This window comes from Hippocampus guttulatus, chromosome 4, assembly GCF_054856545.1.
Source record: "Hippocampus guttulatus isolate MCC_2025c chromosome 4, RoL_Hgut_1.0, whole genome shotgun sequence".
Lineage (NCBI taxonomy): Eukaryota > Metazoa > Chordata > Actinopteri > Syngnathiformes > Syngnathidae > Hippocampus > Hippocampus guttulatus.
The window spans coordinates 20,167,805-20,192,607 of NC_141264.1; the positions used below are offsets into that span (position 1 = coordinate 20,167,805).

Consider the following 24,803-nt stretch of genomic DNA (forward strand, 5'->3'; position numbering starts at 1 on the left):
GAATGGCTTCGTGAGTGTCCGGAAGCGGCCGCCGAGATGATACTTACGTGCTTTTACGACACGGTTTGGACCTTGTTAATTTAGTCCCCCGTTTTTTCCTCACCTAAACAAATTATTCTACGCCATCGCAACACCCCCGTCTGTTGGACTCTCGGAAGTTCTGCTCGCTGGAGACAAAAGGTATTTAAAATCGTTTTAAATGTATGTTTCTGTCACCAGAACAGTAAGCTTCACCTTGCTGCAACTAAGCACTCTTTGTCATGCACGTGTTTCTTGTTAATATACGATTCAAACGGTCCGTTGAGCAGTTTCATATGCTGTTAAAGGGGGCAATTTATTTGTTATTGTTTAGGAAATGAGTAAACAACAAGAAGTACTTTGTGTACCACGTGCAATTACGTCCTGATTACAGCAGGTGGCACTCTAACCCTTCGAATGCCTTTATTGCTCAGAAAATTATACGAATGGTCCCCGCCCGGTTTACGATGAATTTCATTCGGAAGGCTGCGGCGTAACCCGAATTTGTACGCCAGGAACGCGTTGGAGGAGTCCTTGATCAACAGAAACAACTCGGAGTAAGAAAAATGTTCTAAGGAATCAACATAACACAAATTAAAAATCCTAAATACGGTGATTACTATGATGCTTGTTTTTACGCTGCATCATATTTATTTTGGAGATTGGACTGAATAGAATAAATATTTAAATGACTTTACAAACTGGGATAAAAGTGCATGCAGATACAACGAGAAAAAAATATCTTCTTACAGTAAGTCTTGGAAATCAGACATTTTAAAAATCTCAAACTTTGGTAAACACACTGGTAAAAAAAATTAAAAAAGATTAAATATGAGTGGTGTTTTTTTACTTTTGTAAAATATTTCTTTTTAAGGTATTTGAAACTTAATGTGTGCCTTTGTTTTATTATTTAATGTTAAATATTCGGTATAGCGCTTTGTTACAGCTGCATTTGTTCTGAAAGCGGGATATAAATCAAGTATTGTATTAAAAATGGTTGAAACTAAGAACAAATAACCAAACATTTCTTATTTATTATCTGTATTTCAGAGCCCCTTTTTCAATCGAGGGCCACTTCATCATGTGTGCATGCTAAAAACTATTCAACACACTGTATTGTCAACATATGCTAAATTACATTTATTTCAAGAAAAAAAATTCTCAGTTTAGGGTTACCGGGATTAAAGTTTAAAAAACAAATAATTTTGTAATTGTGTGATATCTTGTAGTGCAGTGTAATATCAAGCATAACACTTTTATTACATTTTAATTCACAAACAGTGTGTCATTTTTCAACAAGTTTTAAATTAAGGCCATTCTGAGGTTCACGTGTCAGCATTTTGCAGTGTGACAAAAGAGACAGCATCTGAAGATCTGCAGGAGTGAGCTTTCTGCTGTTGTATTTACCGGACCATCTTGAATGCAAAATGGGGAAAAAAAAGCTAACAGAGAAAATAGCCAGTTGGCTTGTTGTCCCATTTCTACCTATTGAAGGCCTCAGTCGTATGGAGCTGGAAGTGGAGCTAGTAGGAGCGTCCTCAGCGGGGTAACGGGGGGACAACAGTCATTAGTCGTCGTCCTTCCCCAGTGTGACACCAGCCAATATGCTAACACAAATTAGCATGCGCGGCTTTGTGTCAGTGGAGGGCCACACAAAGGCACTACACACGCTGATGTGTCATTAGCGAGCAGGTGGGGAGGCAAAACATTGAGCTGTTGCCTCTCTGATCAAGTGATGAAGAGGTTTCCACGGCGACCAAGCTGTCTGTTGCCATCGCTTGTTTTGTGGCGGGGGGACTAAAATGAGTGCATGGGTTAAACGCTAAGGACAAGCAGCGCCCAAATGAATGGGAACTGTACCAAAGACGATGATATGACAAACTATACGGTATTTATTCATTTTCTGTAATTACATAATTTCACATATGTCACCAAATAATTTGTTTTATGATACATAATGTCTACGATTGGCTAGGGTGTAGCCTATCGCTCGGCTGAAATCAGCTTGGATAGGCGCACCAACGGCCCAAATGTGTTTAAGCAATTTAGAAAGTGGGTGGATGGATATACTGTATAATATTTTACGGCCTCTGTAGCCGCTTTAGTTCTGGAATGCTGCAACTTGGCACACTTTCCTTTACAATCGAACATAAACGTCAGCCTTACAGATGCCACGGCTGGGCTGCGTGCTAGTAGCAGATGTCACGGAAAAGGTTGGCCAGCTGATCATTTTTTCCCAGTCTTATATGAGGTGCAGCATTTACTTATTTATTCAGACAACACGTCTGTCAGTCAAATTTGAAGAAATATAGATTGCAAATTCACCCGACTGGACAAATGTAGTTGTCATAGCACTTGCGGACGTTTTTTTTTTTTTTTTAGATCAGTGATTCACAAGCAATGTTCCATGAGAGATCACCAGGTCAGATGTGCACTAAAATCATGTTAGTATGCAAATTACGGACTACAAGTTTAGTTCAACAGTCCCAGATGAGTAAGCAAATTATCAAGTACATTTCGATGATGTCATCATTGTAGTGGCTACTTTTGCGGCTTGTTTTAACATTTTGATGGGGCGTGAGATTTTTCGAATGTAAAATATATGCCTTGGCTCAATAGAGGTTGGGGAAACATTTGTTCTCCAGTCGACCTTTTGTGTGTTGCTGTTGTAACAACGGGCCGACAAATCACACTGTTGATGCAACGTTAGCAACGTGTGCTGGTTTTTTTACACTGACCTGATTTGCTCTTTGTTCGCGTTGGAGTCGGAGTCCCTCCCACTGAAATTGTAAAAGGATTATCTTCTTTTTTTTTTGAGAAGGGGGGGGTGGGGAGGGTGGTATAATGGTGAGCACTGGAGTGTGCCCACTGTTGTGCGGGGATCCTAATGAGATCACTGCAGCCCTCATGTGAGCAGCGACACCACTGGTGGTCCAGTGCTGCGGCACACTGGGGCCACAACGGGCCTTCGACTTCTCCACCGTGAAGAGCAAACTGTGTGAAAGGCTAAACAAGGGAGGGGTTGGATTAAAGGGGGGGGGGGAGGGTTCACTCAAATCCTTTTTAAAGGAGCTTTTGTCATTTATACAAGGATTCGTTCTTTCATTTAAGAACGATAAGAGCATTTTCGATCATGGTTTAGGCCTTCTCTCGCCAATGCGACTGATGTTTGACTTCCCGGACACCCGGTGAATGTGCTTGACTTGGGGCAAAAGCTTGAAGAGATTTTTTTTTTTTAAAGAAAAAAAAGCATGCTGTTCTCTCCTCCATTTTCACTTTATTAAGTAAGTGGGCAGCTGATTTATTGCCTGTACTCAGCGGCAGTGTCTGACAGAGGAAAGGCCACACAAAAGACAACCTTGGCATCCCGCTGATTTTAATAGTTCTTAAGGATGTGTTCCAAAAAAACCCAAAAACGATTGCCTTTTCAAATGAGTCCAAGAAGATTTTTGTTCCTTAACAGCAATGCACTCTGCATTTGGAAAAAAAAACAAAAACAAAAAACGCTGATGCAAACTTGCTTGAGCATTTATTTCATATCCGCCTTAAGGTCCAAGTACACTCTTTGTCCGCAATAGTATTAATTGCGCAAACTAGGTTGCGCGAGTAGAACAACCTTCTTACGAACACTTTTGTTTGTCTATTGCTCTATGACGTTTCTAACACTTGTCGAACAACTTCCAACTAGGTTACTGCTGAGGCAAAACCGCACCGGGTGACATCTGCACACTACTAATACTACCAGTGAAGCGCTGAGTACTCTCGTCGTACCAGTAGCACCGAATTGTTAAGTAACGCACAGTTTGGCCTCCCCCGCCTCATCCAGTGGTCTTAGTCGTACGATATGCCAAAGTTGTTGAACGACCGAGGACAAAGAATGTACAAGATAAATGCTCTTAGGACTTTCTATAATCGACTTGATTTGAGGATAGGCCTGTGAAGTATCCATTGAGGGGGGACTCCTGTACTCTTGTCGTGGCCTCCAGGGGGCGCTAAGGGGCCACTGGAGGGGAGAGGCAAAGGCCTTGTCTTCGGGGCAGTCGACTTTTCTGGTTTGTAGCTCCTTTTGTGTGCTCCTTCGCTGAGTCCTCTCAGTCCGGGCCGCAATAGCTTTGGAAACGAAGACCCGCCCCCCCCCCCCTTCCTCCCTGTGCGCCTCTGTTCTCTCTTTATTGAATCCCGCCTCTGTATCATTTATCTCTGCAGTCCCTGCTCATATAGGGAAGGTGGGGGGCATCTTTTTCTGTTCTCCAGCTGGGTTTGTTGACACATGGTCAATCTTTTTTTTTTTTTTTGGGTGGAAGAGTCCACCCCCTCAACCCCCCCCCCCCCCCCCCCGCCCCACAGCTAACCCCTCCGCTTTTCCCTGAACAGTAAAGATGCCACAGCTGTGGACTGTATTAGCTTCTCAGAAGTGAGGCTGTGGGTAAAGGTGGCGTCACGATGGAAAAGAGAGGGTGGCGTTTGCTAAATATATTGCAGCCATTAGCTTTTGTTCAACAGTTGGAGGTTTTAAAGCATGTCAGAGTGCTGAGGGAGACCACGGATGAAGGGTTGATTCCACGTTAACAGCTTTCTAAATATGGCCTGAGAGGACTGAGTGTGCCGAGAAAGGTCATCACGCATAAGATTGTTCATTCAAGCTCTGACTTTGTTGCGTTCACAGATTGATTGATGGCAAGTCATCAAGTTCACCACCGTGCTCATCCCACGCACAAGAAGCTGTAGATTTGTCTAGAATACAGTGCTGCCATGACTTAAGAGTTGAATTTATTTTGTGACAAAAATCGTAACCCAGTTCACAGTAAATCCATATTCCCCATTGAAATGAGTGGAAAGGCCAGTAATCTGTTCCGGCCAACCCAAAGTTTTAGAAATTGTTGCACCTTTTCTATTGAAGACGACCCCCTAGTGTATAAAAAAATGATAAGAGTTATGAAGCAATAGGCTGGTTTTATAAAGTGTAATTATTGTACGCTGGGAAAAGTCACTACAACAGGAGTGGTGCGCAGTATGTGTGCCTTTAAGGGGCGTGACCCAGTGAGCGACGTCAGCTACGTGGCCGCTTAGTCTTCTCACGAGCATCTGTAAGTGAGTTAGTGCTGATCGATTGAGAGAATATTTTTTCCTCAATATTTTGATTGCAATTTATGATGCCGTTATTTCTTCAAGGCCCTCTTCTCATGTACTTTTGATAAATCTGTTACAATGAGAGATGTGGCGATTAACGCATTAATTGAAATTTGATTACCAAACTAAAATTAAAATTCAATCATCTCTCAGAATAATTTCTTAGAAGAACCACTAGAACTGACCGAATTGATCCAAAAAATAGCCGCTTTGAATGAAACTGGCAGCTTTCCTCCTTTTCAGGCGCGAGTCGTGTCATTTTGTTCCATTACTTTCTCAAGGTTCCAGGATGAAAAAGTCCAAGCCTGATGAAGATAAAAGATCCCTGCGGCCTACGCTGATGCGAACAACACGCAGTTCCAGAAGCACAGAGTCTCCGGACTCTGGACTGGACAAGTACGGGAAACAGCGCAAGAAGCAGTCTGACTCGGCCCTGGCGCAGGACCTCCGTCAGATGAGCGTAAGTGGGCAGAGAGGCCCAACTTCAAGGTGGGAAACTGTTTGATTGCTTCAGAATCAGATTAGGACATTATCTGTTCAAACTCCCAATTGTGTTCTCTTGGCCTGCACAGTGATGAACAGCAGTTAGGTGAACATCAGAAAGCTCCCCCTGTCGTCAAATCCGGTTGCGGTCTTGCCTCCGTGGTCCGCCTGATCAAGCTGGGTCGCTGTAAGAACGTGGTGGTGGTGACCGGAGCTGGAATCAGCACCGCCAGCGGAATTCCCGACTTCAGGTTTGTGTTCCGGTCCATCCTTGGTGTCTTCATTTGAGTGCCTTCGCCCTTCAACTGGCTACTGTCTTCTGTCAGAACTCCCGGGACGGGCCTTTACGCCAACTTGGAAGCATACAACGTTCCCTACCCGGAAGCCATTTTCAACGTGGACTATTTCTCCAACGACCCGCAGCCTTTCTTTTCTCTTGCCAAGGCGCTTTATCCCGGCAGTCACAGACCCAACTACATCCACTACTTCATCCGCATGCTGCACCACAAAGGCCTGCTGCTCCGCATCTACACGCAGAATATCGACGGCCTGGAGAAACGTGAGTGACAAATACGGAAATACAGTTAACAGTACAATAAATTAGACAGCGGCGGTCAGGGCTTTTCTGGTTGTCGAGATGCATTTTCTATCGCGACGTGTTCAACACCATTTTTAGATTTGATCTCACTGGTCTTGTTTTGATTCTGAAGTCATGGTTGTCTGCTTAGTGTGTGGGATCCCGGATGACAAACTGGTCGAAGCTCATGGCAGTTTTGCCACCGCTTCCTGTCACTTGTGCTACACGCCGTACCCCGCAGAGGAAGCAAAGGTGTGTTTGAACCCCCGCAAACACATTTCAGTTGCACGCCTGCCCGCTTTTGACCTCGGCGTTTGTCTCCTAGCGTGCCATCATGAACGGGGACACCCCCACATGCACGTTCTGCGCCGCCACAGTCAAGCCTGACGTGGTCTTCTTCGGCGAGGACCTTCCTCAGAAGTACTTCCTCCACGCCAAAGACTTCCCCAAAGCCGACCTGCTCATCATCATGGGGACCTCGCTACAGGTGCTCAGCGGCCGTCCACGGAGCTTTCACTTTCCAGCGTTACTGAATTCTTCACAAATGCCGTTTCAGATCGAGCCTTTTGCCAGCCTGGTAAACACGGTGCGCTCCACGGTGCCACGTCTGCTCCTCAACCGGCACGCCGTGGGCCCGTTCCAGAGGGTCCCGCTGCGCAGAGGAGACCACATGGAACTGGGCGACCTCGAGAACACGGTGCGGAGGTTCGCTGAAATGCTAAGCTGGGACGACGACATCGTGGAGTTGATGAGGAGTCAGGAACAAGAGGTTGGCTCTCAAATAAAAACAATGACCTGGGTGTCCAATTTGTGATCGCAGCACATGATCCTCACGTAAATGCCACTTTAAAGATTGTCACTTTACTCCAGATTGTGATTTTTAGTTCTGAATGAGGAAAGGTGATTTGGTGGCTACTCAGTGCAGTGTTGTGTCCAAGGACCGGCAACCCGAGGCCAAGGCCAAGGACTTGACTCCGAGGCCAAGGCCAAGGACTTGAGAAATTTTCCGAGGCCATGGCCAAGGACCAAGGACTGATTTTGAAGCTGAGGCCAAGCCGAGGACATGTATAAAACAATGCTGTCATACCACTTGGCAGGTCTTCATGATTTGCAACACCCCTCCATCATAACCCCTTGCACTCCCTAACGCTTGAATGAAGTATTTTTACTCAAAGAGTAGAACAGTCAGGGTACGTGTTATTTATAGTGAGAAAAACAAAAATAAAAGCATATGATATACATTTATGAATTAATGTTTTAGTGCAGTAGTTTCTTAATATGAAGTAAATCAACACTCAACAGGCATGACGTGGCACGGAAGACAAGTTGAGAAATGACTTTGCATAGAAGTCAATCACTGAGTGCAGAAAAAGCGGTAATCTCTGCAGTGATAATTTTACAGTTTACCGGCAGCAAGTCCCAGGGACTCGCTGATCAGAAAAGTTTGAGTCCCATTATGCAGTGAGAGAGTCCCAAATTTCGAATTCTGAAATGGTCTACTTATTCGATTGCATATGATAATAACACAAACAACAACATATACATACAATTATAAACAAATGCTGCAAAAATTTAAATAATTCGGTAGCAGGCCTGAGGATTTCGGAAATTCATGGTAAACGTTTTTCGGTTCCGTCGGATTACCCAATGGGAAACCGTGGTAACTAATGTTGGGTCCTGTAAACGTTCATCATGGGAACCCATTTTTCTATTTTGACTGATATTCATAATCAAGAATTCTGACACTCAAAAGTATAATGTTTCAAGGGTAAATGTTTGAAAACGATGCATTAACAATGAACATTACATCAGTAGCGGTGTACTACAGGTTTATTCCAAAAAATAAATGGATCAAAAACGCCCTTTGGACGATTCATATGAAAAATCAGACTGGCATTCCCATTTCTTAAATGTCGTAATTAGTAGACCTTTGTGAGTTTTTTTTCACCGCCATCTCAAACTTTCATCCGCGCAATTCCTCAGTTTGGGGACTAAAATATCCCAGTCAGGAAAATTGGTCTGGCCCAGCTCTGGGGCAGACACGGCTCGTACACTCGGCCCACATACCTCAATGAATGACGGTCCTGCAGTGGCCCACGTCTGGCATCCATGATGTGGGCCGCATACGGAACTGTAAGAAAACAAGAATGGACAGTGTGTTAGGAAAACAAACATTTGTACATGTCATGAACAATGAATAGTCAGTAAAAATAACCCCTGAAATTTCTTATAAAAATAATACATTTCATTTATAAGCGTCTTTCAAGACACTCTAGGACACTTTACAACCAAAACTAAACTAGGTGTGACGCTCTGGGGCGGAATATTTGCCACCAAAAACTAAACGTGAATAACTTTTAAATAGTTTATACTGAATTTGAATTACGTGAATTGAAGGTCAGTGGCTCGGATAATGGATGGATTTGTATATTTTACTCTGAATCATATTGAATAACTGAATCTGAATTGTGCGATCTGAATTTGAAACGATATACTTTTTTTTCTTTGAAACTGTATTTGATCCTCACTGAAAATTAAATTGTTTATTTTCATATTCAGTCTTACAAATACAAAACGTTTTTTTCAACCTCAGATTTTGTTTTTGAATTGAGGTACTAGTTTTAAATTAACTTTATGGTCAAGTATCCGGTTTGTATTGCAGCAAACGGAATCAAAATTAATATCATTGTATTTCAGTGCAGAGAGGGTTCTTTTTGGCAGCACATCTGACTGTTCAATCACATACATTTTCACAAGTGATGTGTCGGTCGCGAACGAGCCGGCTCTTTGAAGTGAACGATGAGCCATTTTTAGACGAAAAAAACGACCATGAATAATAAGGTGTTTTAACGCCTGACTTTTATGGTTGGTTTTTTTTCGGCTAAAAATTTCGTCCAAAAACGCCTTACTATACATGGTCGTTTTTTTCGGCTAGAAACGCCTTACTATACATGGTCGTTTTTTTCGGCTAAAAATTTCGTCCAAAAACGCCTTCCTATACATGTTCGTTTTTTTCGGCTAAAAACGCCTGACTTTTATGGTTGTTTTTTTTTTTCGGCTAAAAATTTTGTCCAAAAACGCCTTACTATACAGGGTCGTTTTTTTTCGGCTAGAAACGCCTTACTATACATGGTCGTTTTTTTCGGCTAAAAATTTTGTCCAAAACCGCCTTACTATACATGGTAGGTTTTTTTTCCCGGCTAAAAACGCCTTCCTATACCTGGTCGTTTTTTTTTTTTTCGGCTAAAAGCGCCTTACTATACATGGTCGTTTTTTTCGGCTAAAAATTTCGTCCAAAAACGCCTTACTATACATGGTCATTTTTTTCGGTCAAAAACGCCTTACTATACATGGTGGTTTTTTTCCGACTAAAAACGCCTTACTAGACATGGTGGTTTTTTTACGGTCAAAAGCGCCTTACTATACATGGTCGTTTTTTTCGGCTAAAAGCGCCTTACTATACATGGTCATTTTTTTCGGCTAAAAATTTCTTTCAAAAACGCCTTACTATATATACATGGTCGTTTTTTTCATCTCAAAACGCCTTACTATATATACATGGTGGGGGTTTTTTCGGCTAAAAGCACCTTACTACACATGGTCGTTTTTTTCGGCTAAAAATTTCGTCCAAAAACGCCTTACTATACATGGTCATTTTTTTCGGTCAAAAACGCCTTACTATACATGGTGGTTTTTTTCCGGCTAAAAACGCCTTACTAGACATGGTGGTTTTTTTACGGTCAAAAGCGCCTTACTATACATGGTAGTTTTTTTCGGCTAAAATCTTTGTCCAAAAACGCCTTACTATACATGGTCGTTTTTTTTCGGTCAAAAACGCCTTACTATACAGGGTCGTTTTTTTCGGCTAGAAACGCCTTACATGGTCTTTTTTTTCGGCTAAAAATTTTGTCCAAAACCGCCTTACTATACATGGTAGGTTTTTTTTTCCCGGCTAAAAACGCCTTCCTATACCTGGTCGTTTTTTTTTTTTTTCGGCTAAAAGCGCCTTACTATACATGGTCGTTTTTTTCGGCTAAAAATTTCGTCCAAAAACGCCTTACTATACATGGTCATTTTTTTCGGTCAAAAACGCCTTACTATACATGGTGGTTTTTTTCCGACTAAAAACGCCTTACTAGACATGGTGGTTTTTTTACGGTCAAAAGCGCCTTACTATACATGGTCGTTTTTTTCGGCTAAAAGCGGCTTACTATACATGGTCATTTTTTTCGGCTAAAAATTTCTTTCAAAAACGCCTTACTATATATACATGGTCATTTTTTTCATCTCAAAACGCCTTACTATATATACATGGTGGGGGGGTTTTCGGCTAAAAGCGCCTTACTACACATGGTCGTTTTTTTCGGCTAAAAATTTCATCCAAAAACGCCTTACTATACATGGTCATTTTTTTCGGTCAAAAACGCCTTACTATACATGGTCGTTTTTTTCGGCTAAAATTTTCGTCCAAAAACGCCTTACTATACATGGTCGTTTTTTTTCGGTCAAAAACGCCTTACTATACATGGTCATTTTTTTCGGCTAAAATTTTCGTCCAAAAACGCCTTACTATACATGGTCGTTTTTTCGGCTAAAAACGCCTTACTATATATGGTAGTTTTTCTTCAGCTAAAAATTTTGTCCAAAAACGCCTTACTATACATGGTAGGTTTTTTCGGCCAAAAAATTTCGTCCAAAAATGCCTTACTATACATGGTCGTTTTTTTCGGTCAAAAACGCCTTACTATACATGATCGTTTTTTTCGGTCAAAAACGCCCTACTATACATGGTCGTTTTTTTCGGTCAAAAACGCCTTACTATACATGGTTATTTTTTTCGGCTAAAAACGCCTTATTATACGTGGTTGTTTTTTTCGGCTAAAAACGCCTTATTATACGTGGTCGTTTTTTTCGGCTAAAAACTCCTTTCTGTACATGGTTGTTTTTTTCGGCTAAAAACGCCTTACTATACATCACTGATGTCAAACTCATTTCACATGGTGGGCCAAATACGGCCTCGGTCGATGTCAAGTGGGCCAGACCATTAAAACCATACTTTGCTATAAACAACCAAAACAATGTCTTTCCTTTGTTTTGGTATAAAGAAGCACAAGAACATTTGGAAAATGTTGAAATTTAATGAACGTATCTTTTAGATAAGATAAGAAAACCTTTATTAGTCTCGCAATGGAGATATTCCAGATTCACAGCAGCAAAGTTATGAAAGGAACAAAACGTTTCATGAAGCACCTTACATTTCCTTCAACAAATGTGCAATTTACTTTTGTCATTCACATCAATGCATTGCAACTGATCCCACTGATTGTACAAACTTTAACAAGTAATTGGTCTTGAAAATATAGTAATGCACTTTATGATTAAACAAGATTTATAAAGAAAGGAAGTTTTAAACCATTTACACGTGCATATAAAATCTAAATGTAATCCCTGCCTACACCTTACAAACTAAGGAGAGTGCTATTAAATGTGTAAATGTGAGAGTGCTCTTGATAGCGTCTGCTGTCATGGGTCTGTCTCAGTGACGGACTGAGGCTGCTGTTGTCTTCTTCTCTGGTCAAAACCGTGTCCCATAGTGGATACTTAATGAATTACACCTTATTAAAATTATTAATTGTGTCTTTTATGCATTTTTTTCATTTTTAAATTATCCTGCGGGCCTGATTGTGTGTGTGTGTGTGTGATGAATGGAATTCCGCATCGGTGTGCAATTGTAAAACAAGGCTGTGTGTTGAAAAAATGCTGCTTTTTACACGTTGTACTGACTGTCAGTGACAGCCCCGCCCCTCTTAAAGCGCCAGACAAAGTTATCAACGTGGGTTTCCCTGGATGGATTTTGTTTGATTTCTTTGTGATTTTTGCGATCCTCTGGCCCACTTTATACCTGTGGACGAAGTATTAGGGGCTCTAATCCCTTGTTGTATCCAAGGACGGGCCAACCCAAGGCCAAGGACTTGACTCCGAGGCCAAGGCCGAGGACCAAGGACCGCCCTTCGGTCCTCGAGCCGGTCCTCGAGGCCAAGGACCGGCTCGAGGAACACATCACTGACTCAGTGCTGGGTTACCTCAAAATCCCGGAATTTTTTTTTAAAATTTAAGAAATCTGTGATGGAGCACTTTTACCAAAATTACGGTCAACATATACAGTATAAATAATGAACATTTCTTCATATATTGGTTCAAGTGTATTTTATAAATAAAAATTTGAATGTCAAATTCTGAAGCAAGGGAACAAACAACTGATGCGATCAAATCCTTCCTCTCAGCAGCACGTCCCGACGCTGGTCAGTGGCGGAAGCGCAAATGGCTGCAGCGGCGACGAGGAGTCAGACTCGGAGACAGACAGCAAGTGCTCGGCGTCGTCCTGCCCGAGCAACTGACAGCGGGAAATTTTTGACACTCGTCATGTTTGACTTTGACGCTTGCTTGCCTCCACGTATCACGTTTACACAAGTCTACTTCAAGCACGCGTGACAAAAATCTAGTCAACTGTTTAATACAATATAAACACAGTTTTAACCAATATTTAATAAAAGCCTGTTGAGTAATGAGCCCAAACTGACTTGTTTTTAATGTTTTTTTAATTAAATCCAGTTTTTCTTTCTTTGTTTCAGTGATATGTTCACTCGATAAAATAAAAATGGTGAAGTTTACATCATGGGAAAGTGTGCAATAAGACACATTCCCCCCAGGGGGTAAAAAAACAAACCAAATTGAGGGATATGGCATGCAATACGAATGAGTTGAAGTATGCAGGGAATTAGACCTGGCGTTCACCATCATCAAAGTCCACTGGATGAAAGGAATGTTTAGAACAGAGTACCGTTACGTCCCTTCAAAACAGTGCCGAACAAAACAGAAGTTACATGGGTAACTTTCGTTTTTGGCCTACTTTTCCCTAAATTGTGTTTAGAAATTACAGCAGGACCTTGACTTCAGAGTTTATCCTTTCCCTGATTGGGTGCTTAAATCCACTTTTTAAAATTTCAAAGCAATTCAATTCAATTCGCGATAAACAATTCCCATCGATCACAATGTAGCAGAAGGAAACTTTCAAATTGAAATAAATTTGAAAATTCATTTTCAAATCAATTGCCTGCAATTTCAGGTGCCAGGCCTCTTCAGTTGCTCGGCTTTATTATGTATGCATTCAGTGCTTCGGGAATCTACATATTTACAGATATTAGCGTTGGAGTGATAAATCCACAGATGATTTATGATTTACTCACTTCAAAAAATTGCAATTACATTTCAAAATCTTTCACACCTAAAACCTACATAACCTTGTTTTTCAACGCAATTACCGTGCATACTGTAGTATTTGTGTGTTGGATGTGTACCTTCAAGGCGCATGGCCAAGTGAGTATCGTCAGGAGCTGGACTGGTTGGCTGGGTCGCCTGCGTCGGGAGCATCGACGTGAGTTGTGGCCTACAACAGCTCCTTGCAATTGTTATTTTGGATTTGACAGTTTTTTTCCCCCCCAAACTTGTATAAACTACTGCTGGTTCTCTTTGGCCACATGCGACGCCATTCCATACCAGTGATTCACCACCCCCATGTAAGTCAAGATACCACTGTCTGGTAAATATTGAAATAAAAATTGTATTTTCTTTACAGTAACACAGAGCACGTAGGAGGTTAACTGATGTGCAACACGCTAATAAGCGCAAAGCCACGAGGCTCCCTTTGCGCTTCAAAAACTGTTCACAGCGACGCTGTCCAACTTATTAAATATACCTCGAACCCGAGCAGGTCTGTCCCACTCTCGCTATAGACCTCATGCGTTAATTTAGGCCTATGTGCGAATACGACAACTGGGGGGGAAAAAATATGGAGCAGGAAAAAGTACTACAAACAAACAGTACTGATGACGGAATGATTGATTGCCATTCAAACCGACTATTGTTTGAATAGGTCCTCAACTTAAGAATGAATAAACCAAACATATAAAGAAAGAAAAAGGTGCAACAGTAAGGTCTCTTTAGCGTCACGGGAGACTTCAGCAAAGTGCTCCTGAACCAAGACCCGCGCCATTTTAGCTGCGTTACACACTGTAGGGGCTGGATCCTTTGAGGCAGGAGTACTTTGTACTTCCTCCATGGGATGATTGGGAATGACAGGTCCAGTGGAACTTGAGTGACCATTTTAACACTTCACTTGTGTGCTTTCGCTGGAATTGAGTTGGCCTAATTTAATGGCGGTCGAGCACACTTGCAATTGCCGGTGAAAGCTTACGGTGTATTCGAAGCATATTGAGCTTTGACGTGAAATTTCCGAATGAGCCTAGAGTGCAATCCAACCTTTACTGGTGAACATTTTTTTTCTATCCTCTCTGTTCCATCGGGGTCTGCAATCATAAATATGTAACAATATTTACGATGGCAAATACCGGTACTTACACTTCTACTAATACAATAAAAATGACATCATCTCATCTGTAATGTCGCAGAAATAACCCGACATTTTGCACCCATATGAGTTCTGAACACGGACGATTTGTAATGTACTTGGCTCTTATTGGTCACGCATTGAATAAATTTATAGTAAGGGCGGCAACATACTTATACTAAAGAGGAATCCACCTTCCATGAGGTGGTCTGAAAGATCCAGCCCTTGAAGTGTGACACAGCTTTGTTTTTTGTGTGCGTGTGCTTTCTTTCACTGGGCTCCGCCCCCGCCCACTGCCTTGCCCACATCCGACCGTAATGCTCTAATCAGAGTCTGATCCGGCATCGTCTCCAGGTGGCGCATGCAGTGTTTCTTCCAGGGGTGCCAACGTCCCATCCGGCTTGACTCCCATGGGACGGATCAAACTCTGCCTGCGCACACAAACAAACATGGCTGACTCGTGAGTCGGTCTTCCAAATTGAACCTGCACTGTGACGCTTTATTTGAGCAGTTGTGAGAGGTAGCAAAAAAGTACTGCACTCCAGTAGATTTTCACTTAGATGTACTTTGGGTGTTTCTGTGTTTCTTTATCAGACTTTTTATATTTTATATATATTCTACTTGGTCGAAATAGGCTTGATTTGATGTTAAAAAAAAGATGTTCACAAAGAGAGATAAAGACGTTCGTGGTTGTGATTTTTTTTTTCCTTTTTTACATTTCAGAGTCTCCAACTCCCCCCTTGCACACTTGTCCATGTCACAGTCCAGACAACCCCCTCACCCGCTTGCCCACCACCCTCCTCCTCTCCTCTCCAGTGGCAGTTTAATTACAGGATCAGCACTGAGGCTAATCTCCTCAAAGGCACGACTGCCCCTTCATCCTAATCCAATTAGACCTCCTCTGTGTGTGTGGTGCTTGCGTCACTGCGTGCGTGCATGTCGCCACTCCCTCTAAAAACGATTCCACTCACAGTTGTCTATGAACAGACTTCACTTTTAGTTTTACACCCTGGAGCGTGGTCACCGACCAATCGCAAGCTTTTATTTTATAACCATTTTATAAAGCTGTCAAATGTGCTACCGCAGTTTCTTGACAAGCGGAGGCAATTGTTCTAAGACTGCAAGGGAAGCTCAGCTTCCCCTAAAATATCAAAAAGTAAGTGATCAAATATATGTGTGTACGTACAATTGTGTGGACATGTCATTGACTAAATATGCGCTACAACGCACTTAACGTTTGTTCCGAATCAGCTTCTTATTTACTTGTTACGACGCGACTCTCTTCTCATTCATTCCCGCAGCTTCCCTGTGCTTTAAACGGTGTGGACGCTGGGCGTCTCGAAAGTTCAGTGTAGGTTGCTCCAATGCATTGAAACGAGACGAGTCATTGGATAAATGCTGGTTTTGTCCCGCCCATTGGCCGCTCGGCCTCTCTGGGAGTCTCTGGCCAGTGGGCATTCATAGGCTGGCCCGGAAACTCAGCTTTTCTGCATGATGATTGGATGATCTGTCTGAGGCTGAATCTCTTTTTGATTGACAGCAAAATGAGCCAATCGCCGATCTTATGGTGAAGGCATCCTTTTAATTTTTTTGAAAAGGAACGGAGAGTAGAATTCACGTATAAATAAACGGACAGACCAGCATCCGCCACTGTTGACAAGGTATAAATAGTTTGCGGTGGCAATTTTGAAACAGGACAGGGCATTTATTCTGGGTGTAACGGTGCGCGTATTCTGATTCCGATTTTGGGATACAGAACATATGGTACAAGTGAGTCTAATCCCAATCCCGACATGTTTTTTTGGTCATGGTTTCAGTTCAGGACGTCAGTCGTCAACCGCTTTCAGCCACCTGGTGGTGGTGGTACCCTTGTGCGGAATCTTTATAAACATTATAAAAAGGTTGATTAGAAACCTCTTTTATAATGATAAAGTACAGTCGACAATTCGGTGATGTCACCGATTCCAAAAGTGAGGCCTAACGAGATGTTTACCCGTAGAACCGCGGAGCGTCATCTCCACCCCGCAATTGACGATGACGCCGAAATGCACAAAAGGCGTGCAGGTGGAGTATGTGCTAATTGGAGGAGCAGTTAAGCAGTTAGCGGAGGAGATTCTTTCAGGGGTTGATTCATCCCCTTAGAGTCGGTGTGTTCTGGAGGCGCAACACCCGCGATGAAAGAAAAGGGGAAGAAGTTCTCGGAAAGGAATTTTCCTCTTTTAAGGGGGCACACGTGCCTCATTACGCCATCAGCCCTTGTGACAACGGCCAGGCCGGCACGTTTGTTCAGCCTCTTCCACACAAGAATAAAGTCAGGACACTCACTTTGGTTATTAAAAACATGAATAGAAACCTGCGCGACAGGTCTGCTCCGTTAACCAATTAGGTGGGGCCTAATTAACGAGGCCCTAATAACGGCGTCCATGTCACTCCCGTGTGCTGCTCCCGACTAATTGACGCAGAGGAGATTCTTGCTCAGGCGACTCTGTTGGCCGGGGGAGACGAGACGGGCGTTTGGGATGCGAGCGCAGCAAAGGTCAGTGCTAATATACATCACGGTAGCTCGATGTTGCTTCTTGTTAAAATGTTAGAACGCTGAATAACCGCCTGTCAACATCTTTATGCGGCTAACACGTGCAGGGTGGTACAAAACAAAACAAAAACATGCCGTAAAACCTGCACTCTCTGCCAGCAGATTAAAGGACCTTGGTTAAGAGTATCATAGGCGTGTGGGTTTTGGATTGTTTTTAGGGGTTTTTTGTTTTGTTTTGTTTTTACTTGGGACGCTGAATGGACAGCTACGGCTTTGTGTTGTGACTGGACGAACACTTTTAACACTCCCTTGCTTTAGTTCTATGACTTATTAGCCTCGTAAGTTACGTGAGGAACTATTTAGGCTGCGTGTGAGCACCAAAGTTATTATAGTTAGTGAAGAGAAACTAACTAAAATTGGAAAAACATTTTCATCAACAAAATAATCTTTATAAAAAAACAAATAAATAAAATTAAAACATGCTAACTGACAAACTACATTTACAAAACTGAGTGAAACTGACCATGGCTTTTGTTTCCATTTTTGTCAATAAATTTCATACATAAGCTTTTGGCGTTGATTTTAAATGTATTTATTCCGGTTTTACAGCAGCTGTACTGTATTTTATTTGTGCATTGGTTTTCATCTGCTTATTCTTCTGAAAATGACATATTTCATTGAGGGGGTTTTTTTGTACTCCACAATTTACTCTGACTTTACCCCATATTTTAAAACCTAAAGCTACCTAATAAACTGAAAAGACAAATAAAAACTAGCTCACTGTAAAAGTGAATTAAAATGAAAATAAAACTTCAAATGAAAAATTCAAATTCATATAATTCCAAATGAAAAAATTAATTACAACCCCGGCAAGCCCCTGGCTCTGAATTGTTGGCCTACGGCAGCTCTGTACGAGTGTTCTCATTTTGAATTTGGCTCTTCTGTTCACTAAACAACTAAACATGGTTGCCGTGGTTACCTTGACAACTTGTCCAGCATGTTGACAAGCTTCTGGGCCTCGTACTCCTTCTGCTCCTCGGTCATTTCCTCCATGGGGTTCGGCATGGGCTCCTCCACATGACCAGTGATGGGGTTGATGCTGAGAATTGAACCGAAAATTGTAGATTATGCATGCACAAGCCACTTTATTAGGTACACCGAGCGGTATTGTTGAAGAAAACATTTGGTAGCGCGCAACATCGTAAAACACCGATCCCTGATCAAGAAGGTACACACTGTACATATCTCCTTCAAGTTAGCCACTGAACATTTCAAAGATTTGCATGCTATTTGAAATTCACTCAACCGTCGTGGGTGCCGTTGGGATGCACCAAAATGGCCGAGACCATAAGAACGTATCGGTGATGTACGGACTTTCATTGTACTGTTCATTTAAGTAAGTTAACTTAAAAATTCAGGAAGGGGTCGAATGCCGTTTCCCGCTCACCTACACATAAAGACAGACACTCACAAAGGTTTGGCAGTTTTGTACTCTTCAGTGTCAGAGTCTTCGTCCGGCGAGTACTCGGTCTCTCCCCTGCCCCCTCCCAGCAGCCCTCGTGCCATCAGGAGTCCCGCCGCGTTCCCGTAACCAGTGTACTTCAACAGGTTGTCCACTAAATAACACAAACGCATATGACATGTGGTGTGAATAGAGCGATTCCATTTGGATTCGTACAGTGAAGAAATGGAATTTCAAATTTCACGTTTGAAATATTAAACAGTTAGCAAGTCTCCCCTTCCAACTCATTTAGTTGCAGCCCCCCCCCACCAGTCTTACTGATTGACATGAAATTGCGTGTGTCTCTATAATGACGTGTTCCTGTCGAGGCTTTGGAAAATATTTTGGGGTAAAAAAAATAAATACAATCGCCCCCGACAACTTTCACCTTCACCAATTAAGAAGAAGCAAAAATAAAATCAAAAAAAGCCTCAAAGACTAGAGGCACAATATTGAACAGCAAAGACCGGAAGCTGGTTTACTCGAGAGACGGGCAACACATGGATGTTTCCGCCCATGGCCTGAAAAGCCCGCACTCGCCCTTCCTCCTTACCGCTCTCTTTACACAAAACAAAGAGAAACTCTGCGGCCGCCTGCTTGACAGCCATCTCCACGTGCGTCATCAGGCGCACCAGTTTGTTCCTAGTGGTGGTTCCCACCTCCGGCCTGATCTTCACGTCTGTGAGCGGAGGAAGCACCTACGCGGTGGACCAAAGAGATTTTTTTTTTTTTTTAAATGTCAAAAGAAGATATTTGATGATGGTGTTTGGGGGCTAGAGGGTTGCTGTACCTGAGCTTTGATATATCTGCGGATCTCTCTGTGGTGTCTGGACCCTTCGGTCAGCAGGCTGAGCACAGGAGTGAGACCCTCTTTGTAGTTGGAGCCCTGACACATACGCATCATCAACACTAAAAGAATCTCCATCAACATCTCGTGGTAGAAAAATAGAACTACGACTGTGGCACTTGTAAGTCAAGCTACCATTGTGTTTTATTCATTAGCAACCGTCACTTTTAAAAAAAATCATTCGATGTGCTGCTGGTGTATCCAACATCATGCACGGCTAACTTGTACCTTGTCGATCCGTTTCTCCATGAAGTCCAGTAAGACCTGGATGGCGTCCATGTTTTTGCCGCCATATTCCTCCAGGCCTCCCCGTATGGGGAGGTCGATTAACACGTCCAGGCAGGACACGGGCAGGTTGTTCAGCAGGTTGACGGCGTGGCTATGGGTTACAAAGAAAATACGGTCACGCTCCAGCAAAGACTTTTTTTTGGGGGGGGGGGGGGGGGGGCACGCAAGGTCACAGGTTTATCAACACCAAAAGGTCCTCTACGGTTGTTTGCGTTTCCCTGTTTGCAAACCATCAGTAAATTTGGCTATGTTAAAAATCAGGATGCGTGTACCCTGCTTAACTCTGTCTTTTTCTATTGGCAGCACCTGAGCTCCAAAGACATGAGCTTGTTATGCAGTTGCTTCCCCACGGGCAGCCGCTAAGCTCCGAAAGCCGAGATCAGCTGAGGGTTTATTCCATGGCATCACTTTGTAGAATATATTAGATCAGATAGAAAATGACTTAACCGCTGTCAGAAGCCATGACATACACAATCTTTTTTCTGTCTTCCAAGAAATCGTAGCAATTTATTCCCAACAGTCTATTGTCTTCATTTAGTCACGTTTCTCGAGGCTGCACGGCTTCCAGTACGTGACGACGTTGGATTTTTTTTTTCTTGTACGATCAGATTTCAGGCTCTATGTGACACCATATCAAAGTCAAATTCATCTGCCCAGGGGCCTTCAGAATTAGTAGTGCTGGCCGATGTAACTGAAACTATATTAACAATGCAACCATTTCTTTAACCGATCGGTTTCGTCCACACATGGCAAGAGTCGGTTTTGACCACACATTGCAAGAGTTTATGATGTCAGCAACTCTGATTGGCTGGTCGGAAGCAAAACATGTCAGTAGTGAGCTTGTGTGAGGTAATTTAATGAAATGGTTTTACATCTTTGTCATGTTTAAATTCACTAAAGTCAAGTCAACTTTATCGTCAAATATGCTCTAGCGTAGATTCTTCTCCTTTGACGAATGTCGTGGCCATAAAACGCTGAAAACAATCCACATCAGGTCCACACGACCTACCAACAAACAACACCATTTGACAAAACAAAACACAAAAACAAAAAAAGGCAAGGCTCTTGAAGAGCACTTGCTGACAGCTGCCTACTCGGGCAGGTGGATTAAGTACGGTCAGTCCCTACCGACGCACCAGGTACTGAAAAGCACAGCCCACCACTGGTATGACATCATCGTGGCTCAGTGTGCTGCGTGCCTACTTTAAGGTGCTACAGTGACGGCTCAGGTGTTGTGAGTCTTTCAATGTCTTGTGTGCACTGCCTATCAGCTAATTGCATGACGCCGACACGGACATCAAAGCAACAATGAATGAGAAGCTCAATTTCCCCACCTGTGTGCTTCTTCTGTTTTCTCCTCCGTCTCGGTCCTTAACATCAGCACATGGCGCAGGATGGCAGCAATGAGTCTGTACTGGTGCTCATCCTCCTTAAAAAAAAATAATAATAATAAATTTAAGTGTGCTGGTCAAACAATTATTTCATGAGCGCTAGCCCAAAGATGAATCTTGACCTGTGGCCATGAGATGTAGTAACCAAAAGACCACAATGCCGCCATCTTACTTTTAAAAATATATATATTATCCATTTACGCCGATTGTGACATTCACACTGATATTCGAGTAGATGAGCGATAGACCACGGCACGAGCTGACGTTCGTATATCGTAAAAGAACAAATGGACCACATTGGTGTTTGCCTGGCGACCAGTCCGCGGCGTATTAACCTCTCACGCAAAGTCAGCTGGGACAGACTGCAGCTGACCCGCGACCCAGGTACTCGCCTTAAGCCCTGACAGCTTGGTTTCTAAAATTGTCACCTGTTAAGGATCGCCTTGTAAAAATGTGTGATGCTTCTGAAGAAATCTTGTGGTCATATTCAATCAGGCCAAGCTTTTTGATGAACACGTTAAAACTGGAACGCGGTGCCGGATTTTTCCACCGCAAAAATATTTCGAAAGCAGTATGTTTTTAAGAGAAAAGTCTCCTCACGTGTTGACTCTTACAATTGTGTCCTCACACACCGTCATTCGGAATGGCAGTTTGGCTGAGCCCGTGGGATCTAAACAAAAGCCTAACAGCCGCATCTGCTATCTCCTGTTTATGTTACGATTTTACAGAACATTTGAACAGTCACTTCCAAGACTGGGCGGATACAGTAGCTTTTCATTGCCTCATTAGGTCACGACAGTCTGCTGATGGCCTTTTACGTAATGTCCTCGAACGATATATTCCAAACTAAAAGTGAGAGTGCTTTGGGTTGGAAACTAAGAGCTCCCTCTCAGTGATTATTTTTAAAAAGCAATAAAAACACATTTGTTTAGGCAGACATTCCAGTAAGACGGTGTTGATTTTTCATTTTGATTTGATGTAATTAACTTGGTGTTTTTCTGGTATTAATTGTAAAATGATTGACTTGAGTCTTCAAAGCCTTTCCGTGACTCTTCAACTCATTTTAGGTTTCGGAGGGGGAATATTTTAGGTTCATCCTGAAATTTCACCGGAAAGCTGAATATCGCTCACTTTTTTTGTGAGTTGTGTATTTTAACCACGTGAGGCATCTTGTGAGCACTGCATGTGAAAAATAATTGAGTGACCAATGAGGACAAGCACAATCGAAAATGGATGGATATGAGCCACACAACGCTCTCACCTTTGCACCAGCATTGCACACAGTGAGGTTGAATAGGGCTTTGAGAGCTTCCATCGCTCTCTCGTTGTCCTCTTTGGGCAGGGGCAGGGCCTGGGGGTCAGGCCGGGCAGCCTCGTAAGTGCCATCCCACCTCACGTCCAGGGTGTGCTCTAGCACCTCGGCCAGGAGCTTCACCACCTGCCTTTCCCTCCTCAGCTCCACCCGCAGATCCGAGCGCAGCGCCGACAGCAGGAAGAGGAGGCGCAGCGTGAACAGGCCCACCTCGTGGTGCCACGCGGCGGCCGTGTGCAGGCTGGCGCACAGACCGTGGGCCAGCTTCACGTCCACGCTCACCTGCTGAGCCGCCGCGCTGTTGTACACCACGTTGCACAGGCACTTCAGGGCCTCCACCACCACCACCCTCTCCTCCTCGGCCACCGGCGCGCTCGGCTGCGGGGGCTCCTGGCCGTCGCCCGCCGTCTCCCCGGTGCCCAATTGGGCCATCCTGGCCAGAGTCAGCATGCCGTCCCGGGTGGCGACTGGTGCCAGGACGCATTTGTCCCGGGAAAGGATGCGGAGGGTCTCCAGACAGGTCTTCTGACAGCTGGGCTGCACTTGCATCCCGAGCACTATCAGCACACTTTGGCACAGCTTCTGAAATTGCACCAGACTCATATTGGCAATGCGGGATTAGACCACAGGTGTTAATAATAATTCAACTGCAATTTTGTTCCCTCAATAATGCACTTGAAATTTAATATGCAATTATTTTTTTCAAGGTCCTCTTCCCATGTATTTTGGTTTTACAGGCTAGCCTCGTGCAAGCAAATGAAGACTAAGTCAACAACATAAAGGCCAATGAACCATGAAGTACAAAGAAATACTTAAATTAGAGCTAAATTACAAAAAACACTTGGAGGTGCAGTCTTTGATGTGCTCATTACAACAACTACATACAACTCTTACAAGTGTAGTGTAAACTTAAAATAGTAAATCAGATTACAACTATAATCCAAACAAATATGTGTTTTTAATCACTTCAAATTTTGATGTTTCATGAAAAAATATGTGAACATGGGCACTGAAATTCTTAAGCACTAAACTTATCTTGACACAATGTAAATAAAATAATCATAAAGAATAAAGCTAACTGATAGAAATGAAGCTGTTCATAGCAAACTCAATATAATAGCAAAATAGCAAACTCAGTGATTATTGTATTTCAATAAATTAATCTTAAAAAGGTTTGACAACCCATTAACAGTCTCCCAGGACGGTCAACTAATAATGGTTAGCTAGTCTGCTTAAGAGCCCTGTGGGGTTCCAATCTCGGCTCTGGATCTAGAGTTTGTATTGCCTGTGCTAGAGAGTGTTTTATGTGCCTTCCTCCCACATTCCAAAAACATGCATGACAGGTTAATTGTGGACGCGAACACTTATTTGTCTATAAAATGCCCTGACGACCTGTCCGTGGTGTAGCACCATTTCCCAAAGTCAGCTCAAGTTTTATTGAGGACTCTATAAGTCCAAGTCTGAAAATGAAAGCGCATAAATTCTTGTTGGTCTATATGTTGCCCTGCCACTGACTTGCAATCAGTCCATGGTGAATCCCCGCCTGTCTCCCCCAAGTCAGCTGGAATGAGCTCCAATTCACCGGCCACCCTTACATGGGCGAGCGCTCAAATGATGGATGCTACACAATGATGGTGTTTGCTTACACTGCGCAGTGTTTCCTCCTTCTGGTCAAAAGTGAAGGTGTGGCTGTTCTGAAAAAGAGAAAATCATTGTTAAGCAATTAACATACCAACAGTACAACAGAAGGGAACGCTGAAACCACTTTTAATGTAACTTAATGACTGCATAAACTGCCTAAGTACGTTGTTTATCATAACGACTGTGTGTACAGTATTTACACGAGGACGTACATTTTGGTAGCATCGGAACAAAATGGACATTAAAAATCACACGGCTCTACTTTTGTCTTTTGGAGGCTTATGGGGATAACTTGCTTACTTAGAAGCAATCCGCTTTATTAGCAAAGCTGCTAACTGACGCTCGAGCTACGTTTGTTTTTAGCGTACGTAAATAAAAATAATATGAGTGCAATTTACCTCTCGATTAAACTCCTTGAGAAGCTCCTCAATGTCCACCTCGTTAGCACTTTCGAGCTGCGACAACACATTTTCCAAATCCATGACGTCTGTCAGAGAAACACAACACGGCTTGCTTGTGTCGGTTTTAAACTGCTGGCTAGCTAGCTAGCTGTCTGGCTAGCTTGATGCGTTTAAGTGTTGGTTCGCCAGTACGGAAATTCCGCCACCGTTTTCGGTCTGGGCGGCTTTCGCGCTCTTCCGCGGTGTGAATACGCTCTTCCAGTTTGAATACGGT

At 43.0% G+C, this 24,803-nt stretch overlaps 2 protein-coding genes across 5 annotated transcripts; one reads left to right on the forward strand and one right to left on the reverse strand.

Moving 5' to 3' along the window:
• On the forward strand, positions 1-12,775 carry LOC147206489 (NAD-dependent protein deacetylase sirtuin-3). 2 transcript variants are annotated; one of them, XM_086108940.1, is made up of 8 exons: positions 1-180; positions 5,430-5,637; positions 5,721-5,882; positions 5,958-6,190; positions 6,360-6,460; positions 6,534-6,695; positions 6,765-6,977; positions 12,493-12,775. In XM_086108940.1, the coding sequence occupies exons 2-8, from the start codon at positions 5,438-5,440 to the stop codon at positions 12,604-12,606; spliced, it is 1,185 nt and encodes a 394-aa protein (XP_085965066.1). In that variant the 5' UTR covers positions 1-180; positions 5,430-5,437; the 3' UTR covers positions 12,607-12,775. The 2 variants fall into 2 exon arrangements, with proteins under 2 accessions (XP_085965066.1, XP_085965067.1); XM_086108941.1 differs by having other exon boundaries at positions 12,496-12,775.
• ric8b (RIC8 guanine nucleotide exchange factor B) lies at positions 6,050-24,691 on the reverse strand. Of its 3 annotated transcripts, XR_015100682.1 has the most exons (12): positions 24,527-24,691; positions 24,134-24,181; positions 22,437-23,069; positions 21,119-21,213; positions 19,725-19,875; positions 19,440-19,535; positions 19,203-19,347; positions 18,620-18,764; positions 18,128-18,247; positions 13,567-15,046; positions 8,276-8,339; positions 6,050-6,180 (listed from the first exon to the last, which is right to left on the reverse strand). XR_015100682.1 is itself a non-coding variant. In XM_086108939.1 (10 exons), the coding sequence occupies exons 1-10, from the start codon at positions 24,608-24,610 to the stop codon at positions 14,938-14,940; spliced, it is 1,626 nt and encodes a 541-aa protein (XP_085965065.1). In that variant the 5' UTR covers positions 24,611-24,691; the 3' UTR covers positions 12,790-14,937. The 3 variants fall into 3 exon arrangements, 1 of the variants encoding a protein (XP_085965065.1); XR_015100681.1 differs by lacking the exons at positions 6,050-6,180; positions 8,276-8,339 and adding an exon at positions 11,460-12,602; XM_086108939.1 differs by lacking the exons at positions 6,050-6,180; positions 8,276-8,339 and having other exon boundaries at positions 12,790-15,046.
• Between the last annotated feature and the right edge of the window lie 112 nt (positions 24,692-24,803).

Coding starts and splice junctions, on each gene's coding strand:
- ric8b (XM_086108939.1), bottom strand. CDS start 24,610: ATGGATTTGGAAAATGTGTTGTCGCAGCTCGAAAGTGCTAACGAGGTG. Junction 23,070..24,133: donor AGGAGGAAACACTGCGCAGT/GTAAGCAAACAC, acceptor GTGCAATTTCAG/AAGCTGTGCCAAAGTGTGCT. Junction 15,047..18,127: donor ATGCTGGACAAGTTGTCAAG/GTAACCACGGCA, acceptor TTGTGTGCGCAG/GCAGAGTTTGATCCGTCCCA.
- LOC147206489 (XM_086108940.1), top strand. CDS start 5,438: ATGAAAAAGTCCAAGCCTGATGAAGATAAAAGATCCCTGCGGCCTACG. Junction 6,461..6,533: donor ACCCCGCAGAGGAAGCAAAG/GTGTGTTTGAAC, acceptor TTTGTCTCCTAG/CGTGCCATCATGAACGGGGA. Junction 6,978..12,492: donor TGAGGAGTCAGGAACAAGAG/GTTGGCTCTCAA, acceptor CCTTCCTCTCAG/CAGCACGTCCCGACGCTGGT.